Source organism: Coenobita brevimanus, chromosome 86 (assembly GCF_032717465.1).
Source record: "Coenobita brevimanus isolate Jiangsu-jjx chromosome 86, ASM3271746v2, whole genome shotgun sequence".
Lineage (NCBI taxonomy): Eukaryota > Metazoa > Arthropoda > Malacostraca > Decapoda > Coenobitidae > Coenobita > Coenobita brevimanus.
Genome location: NC_137039.1, coordinates 1,008,852 through 1,015,183, shown reverse-complemented (window position 1 = coordinate 1,015,183; position 6,332 = coordinate 1,008,852). Strand labels below are relative to the sequence as shown.

Genomic DNA, 6,332 nt, shown 5'->3' with positions numbered 1-6,332 from the left:
AACTCAGGTATTCTCGCCAACGTGACTCAGGGAAGGTATAGAAATGGTTTTAACAATTTTCTGTCCACTTCACACCCACAAAAGAAAAAAAAAATCTTATTACTGTATTTCATAAGGAAATCGTGTTTTGGGGGGAAAAGAATCACTTACTCATGCAACACTATACGTATCACTATGAATGCATTTTCTTACAGTTACGAGAAAATATGCATAACTTGACTTCACAATGTACAGCCCTTTCACTTACAGTAAATTATTATTATTATTTTTTATTATTTTTTTTTTTATGTGTCCGACTTTGGGCATAGGCTTCACAGCCTGCTATCAAGGCCCAGCAGTCCTCCTACATACCACACACCTCTACATGCCTTCAGTATACACAGACATTACCAGAGTATTTTTGATCATCTCACTGTGAATACATGGTCTAACACTTACGAGAACATATGTAAAACTTTGTTCCACAACGTTCAGTATTTACACTTACGAGAAAATATTTACAACATATCATCACTGTATGCAGTACTTATAACACTTTCTGTGCATCTTTTTTCGTATTTACAACACTTTTTGAGTGTCTTTTTATCGCTCGTCGTTACCACACTATTGTTTCTCAATAGTTAGCAAGAGTGTGGTACTCCTTGAAGCATGGGTATAGGCACAGTCCTACATCACACTCTGTACACATATACCTTGAGTCCTTCTGCTAAATATGTGGCCTTACAGTACCGTTTGCACATACGTGACACCTCCGCTGGGGATTCTGACGTGTTCCACTTGGAGGGACGATTTTGGGGAAGTGTCTAGAGGTGAGGCGGAGAGGTGTGGCAGTGGCGAGCAGCACTTCTGTCTTCCCCATATTCCCCCACTATTTCCTGCACCAGCTCACGAATATAGCCCTCGAAGGTCTCCTGGATGCCAGTGGTATGTGCGCGGAGATAGCGAGCGTTGAGGACGGTGATGTCGAGGAGATGGAAGAATAATTTTATACCACTTCATCGTGGGCCTGGCACAGTTAACACTGGAAATTATGGCATCTGATTGATCCACCTGTCGCATATTCACATTATACGCCAGGACAGGTTCTGGTTTCCAGACGTGGTGCTGCCCTTCTGCCCTGTAATCTACACTGTCTGTGCGGTGTACAAGAGGCCAATGAACAGACGAGAGGAGGAATACTTCATGGTTGTGGTGACAGGCTGTTGCAAGGATATTATGTGATTTGTAAAAAACAACCTCGTTTTTTCTGAAGCTTCCTTCTCACCTTCACCATGTGCCAACGGTTCTTCTTTACGGTGCCGCACAGACCAGTTTCCTGCAGGTGAAGGTACCTGGCGAGAAGGGGGCTTGTGTACCAATTATTGAGGTATAAGACATGCCCACGATGAAGGTATTCCTCAATCATCGTTTTTACCACAACCCCTTAGAGTCCCAAACTTCTATCTTCTGTGATGTCCATCTGAACACCTGTGTACAGGACTATGTCCTGTACATATCCAGTCTTACAGTCGCACATCACGAAGATTTTGAAGCCAAACTTGTGTCTTTTGCTGGGAATATACTGACGAAAAGCAATATTACCTGTCCATTGCACTAGACTCTTGTCTATAACAAGGTCTCGGTATGGAGAGAAGGAGGTACGGAATTTCTCTCGAAGGTGATCAAAAACCAGACGTATCCTCCTCATCCTGTCTGTGTTCTTTGCGTTTGCAGGGTCAAGGGTGTCAAAAAAATGAAGGTGGCTCAGGATGTACTGAAAATGATTCCTTCCCATCACCTTGCCAAAAAATGGTGTCACCATTACTGGATCCACAGTCCAATACAAGGGAAGCTGATTTTTTTTCAATATCCCCATCAAAAGCACCAGTGCTAAGAACACATACATTTCACCCAGGGTCACGTCAGGTTCAAACAATCGGCTGTGTTGTGCCTGTGTTGTTCCCCCACGTTCAAATGCAGCAAAGGCGTTGGTCAGGGCGGCAATCTTCTAAACAAACTCCACGGGAATGTAGTTCCAGAAAAAGTCAAGCCTACTGGAGGTATGGTGAAGTTCAAGGACACTACACGCGGCTTCATTTTCGTGGATGAACGGGTGAATGTGGGGGACAAAGTCACTACCGTCCTCCCACTCCCACGTCATTTCCTCATCATCATCATCACCTCCATGTTCCTCGGGCTGTGGGGAAGCATGGGGAAGTGTGGGGAATGGGGGGAGAGTTTCACGTGAGGTGCTGTGTGTGGGGAAGGCGGGAAGACTTTGTCCTGAGGTGCTGGGCTGAGCTGGGTCACGTGGGGGCAAGGGAGAGCGCGGGCAAGATGAGTCACTCTCCTCCAACAATGGAGCTTTCCCAAATGTTCCACATTTCCTCCCCACGTGGTGAAATCCTTTGCCTCCCCAATCACCCCTCAACCGCAGGACTACCTTCCTCCTCCCTTTCCTCCTCATTGTCGTGACGTGCAAGACAACAACATGCAGGTGGCCTACCACATGTTGCCCTAGTGCAGCCCACATACCTGGATTTTCTAAGTGAGGGAATTTCATCATCACTACTACTTTCCTCCTCAGGCTGGATGTAGTCCTTATCATGCACGTCGTCATCCTCCAAATCGCTTTCCCCAGTGTATGGAACCCTACCGAGGTCCTGAATCTCCTCGTCAGAGAGACCGCGGCGAGACATCACTGCACTGTATGACTAACACAAGCAGAGTGAGGCAGAGTGAGCGTGAGGCGGGAACGCGTGGGTGTATGGGCCAGGCCGCCTGAGAGCAGATAGAGGAAGGGTTGCCCTACAAGCACACCAGTTCTTGCGCGCCTAGCTTGAAAATAGCGGTCACAATGATTTTTTAAATCAAGACTGCTTTAAAACAGCACTGGTACTGAGCGCGCAAGTACGTCAGACCATTTTAAAACGGCACTGGCACGGGGCAGATTAATCAATTAAACAGTGTCAGATGACATCAACTGAGACAACCGTTTACCACATTCAGCACACTAGAAGCTCTTCCCACCACAATGATTTAATAGGTGTTTGGTGAGAATGCTTCTCTGGCCAAACTGTTTACCACATTCATCACACTTAAAATTCTTCACTCCTGAATGAATTAATAGGTGTTTAGTGAGATTACTTTTACGTGCAAATAGTTTACCACATTCATCACACTTGAAATTCTTCACTCCTGAATGAATTAATAGATGTTGAATGAGATTACTTTTACGTGCAAATAGTTTACCACATTCATAACACTTGAAATTCTTCACTCCTGAATGAATTAATAGGTGTTTGTTGAAATCACTCTTCTGTGTAAATCGTTTACCACATTCATCACACTTGAAATTCTTCACTCCTGAATGAATTAATAGGTGATGAGTGAGATTACCTTTATGTGCAAATAGTTTACAACATTCATCACACTTGAAATTCTTCAATCCTGAGTGAATTAACCCTTTAACCGCGGGTATTGTTTTGGTCTGACTGTCCTCTCCCGCGGGGGTTTCAGCCAAATGTAAACAAACCTTTAAACCTTAATAACTCTGCACAGAATAAAGCTAGAGAAAAAAATAAGGTACCATTAGAAAGTACTAACCTTCAGCTTTCCATTGATGTAGGTTTCATGACTTTGTTGACTTTCACAGGATGGGCAGTGCCGTTAGAAGTGAGGGGTGTAAAATCACTATTTTTCGCTCACACACCATTACCTTCGCTCATACACCATTACCAAATGCCAACCTCATTCTGATAATAATACTATAAACATATATGAACACTGCACATACGATAAACACCCACTCTGTGTTCACTGAGGCAGGTAAAAGGCACTGTAATTACCCGCACTTCACTGCCACATCAGTGGTGTTGTAATCACTATTTTTCGCTCACACACCATTACCAAATGCCAACCTCATTCTGATAATAATACTATAAACATATATGAACACTGTACATACAATAAACACCCACTCTGTGTTCACTGAGGCAGGTAAAAGGCACTGTAATTGCCTGCACTTCACTTCCACATCAGCAGTGTTGTCACTCACACAGCTGGACAGATACTGATGCGAGTTTGGTCCGGGGTGGGGTGGGGGGCCCAGGGGGTGGGGTGGGGCCCCAGAGGGAGGTGGGGGTGGTGAAAGAACTTAATAGCTACTCTCCTTTGAAACAATTCTCCCTTGAAAACACGGAGAAAAAACGGGGTATTCAAAATATTCACAAACGTTCGAGAATGACACCCGCAGGTTTGGTCCATGTTTTATGGTTGACAAGGGTTAATAGGCGAAGTGAGGATAGGCTACTTTTATTCTCAAATAGTTTACCACATTCATCACACTTAGAAATTCTTCACTCCTGAATGAATTACTAGGTGCTGAGTGAGACCAGTCTTCCGTGTAAACTGTTTACCACATTCATCACACTTGAAATTCTTCACACCTGAATGAATTAATAGGTGTTGAGTGAGATTACCCTTCTGTGTAAACTGTTTACCACATTCATCACACTTGAAATTCTTCACTCCTGAGTGAATTAATAGGTGTTGAGTGTGATTACCCTTCTGTGTAAACTGTTTACCACATTCATCACACTTGAAATTCTTCACTCCTGAATGAAATAATAGGTGTTGAATGAGATTACTTTTACGTGCAAATAGTTTACCACATTCATCACACTTGAAATTCTTCACTCCTGAATGAATTAATAGGTGTTTGTTGAAATCACTCTTCTGTGTAAATCGTTTACCACATGCAACACACTTGAAATTCTTCACTCCTGAATGAATTACTAGGTGCTGAGTGAGACCAGTCTTCCGTGTAAACTGTTTACCACATTCATCACATTTGAAATTCTTCACTCCTGAATGACTTAAAAGGTGTTGAGTGTGATTACCCTTCCGTGTAAACTGTTTACCACATTCATCACACTTGAAATTCTTCACTCCTGAATGAAATAATAGGTGTTGAATGAGATTACTTTTACGTGCAAATAGTTTACCACATTCATCACACTTGAAATTCTTCACTCCTGAATGAATTAATAGGTGTTTGTTGAAATCACTCTTCTGTGTAAATCGTTTACCACATTCAACACACTTGAAATTCTTCACTCCTGAATGAATTACTAGGTGCTGAGTGAGTGTAAACTGTTTACCACATTCATCACATTTGAAATTCTTCACTCCTGAATGACTTAAAAGGTGTTGAGTGAGACTACTCTTCTGTGTAAACTGTTTACCACATTCATCACACTTGAAATTCTTCACTCCTGAGTGAATTAATAGGTGTTGACAGAGATTACTCTTCCGTGTAAACTGTTTACCACATTCATCACACTTGAAATTCTTCACTCCTGAATGAATTAATAGGTGTTTGTTGAAATCACGCTTCTGTGTAAATCGTTTACCACATTCATCACACTTGAAATTCTTCACTCCTGAATGAATTACTAGGTGCTGAGTGAGACCAGTCTTCCGTGTAAACTGTTTACCACGTTCATCACACTTGAAATTCTTCACTCCTGAATGAATTAATAGGTGTTGAGTGAGACCAGTCTTCCGTGTAAACTGTTTACCACATTCATCACACTTGAAATTCTTCACTCCTGAATGAATTAATAGGTGTTTGTTGAGACCAGTCTTCCGTGTAAATCGTTTACCATATTCATCACACTTGAAATTCTTCACTCCTGAATGAATTAATAGGTGTTCAGTGAGATCAACCTTCTGTATAAACTGTTTACCACATTCATCACACTTAAAATTCCTCACTCCTGAATGAATAACTGCATGTCGGATAAGACGGCTCTTAAAAGGAAATGCTTTACCACACTCTAAACATCTGAACTGCTTAACTTGAGCTGAGGACACTGTGTCCAGGACACTCTCATTGTCACTGAGGAATATTTTGTCACCCACCTCACACTCTGACTCTACATCTGATTCTTCCTTTACCACCTCCAGTATTTTTTCATTCACCTCACATTCTAAATTTACATTTGGTTCTTCCTTTACCACCTCCAATATTTTGTCATCCACCTCACATTCTAAATTTACATCTGTTTCTTCCTTTACCACCTCCATTATTCTGTTACTTACTTCACACTGTAACTTTAGACCAGGTTCTTCCTTTACCACCTCCATTATTTTGTCATCCACCTCAGACTCTATATATCTTTACATCTGGTTCTTCCTTTATCACCCTGTCATAAGATTCCCCCAAACTCTCTTAATTCCTGCCATAAACTGGTCTCCACTAAACAATATTGCTGATACAAAGTTCATTATTACAGAACAATAACTGCTTCTGCACTTGTAAGTACTATGTAACCATATTTTTAAATAGT

At 41.9% G+C, this 6,332-nt stretch overlaps 1 protein-coding gene across 1 annotated transcript; it reads right to left on the bottom strand.

Moving 5' to 3' along the window:
- Positions 1–995: 995 nt before the first annotated feature.
- On the bottom strand, positions 996–6,129 carry LOC145410751 (uncharacterized). The gene is made up of 4 exons (XM_080280854.1): positions 6,085–6,129; positions 4,428–5,625; positions 3,148–3,345; positions 996–1,006 (listed from the first exon to the last, which is right to left on the bottom strand). Exons 1-4 carry the CDS (start codon positions 6,127–6,129, stop codon positions 996–998), a joined length of 1,452 nt encoding a protein of 483 aa, XP_080136980.1.
- Positions 6,130–6,332: the final 203 nt, after the last annotated feature.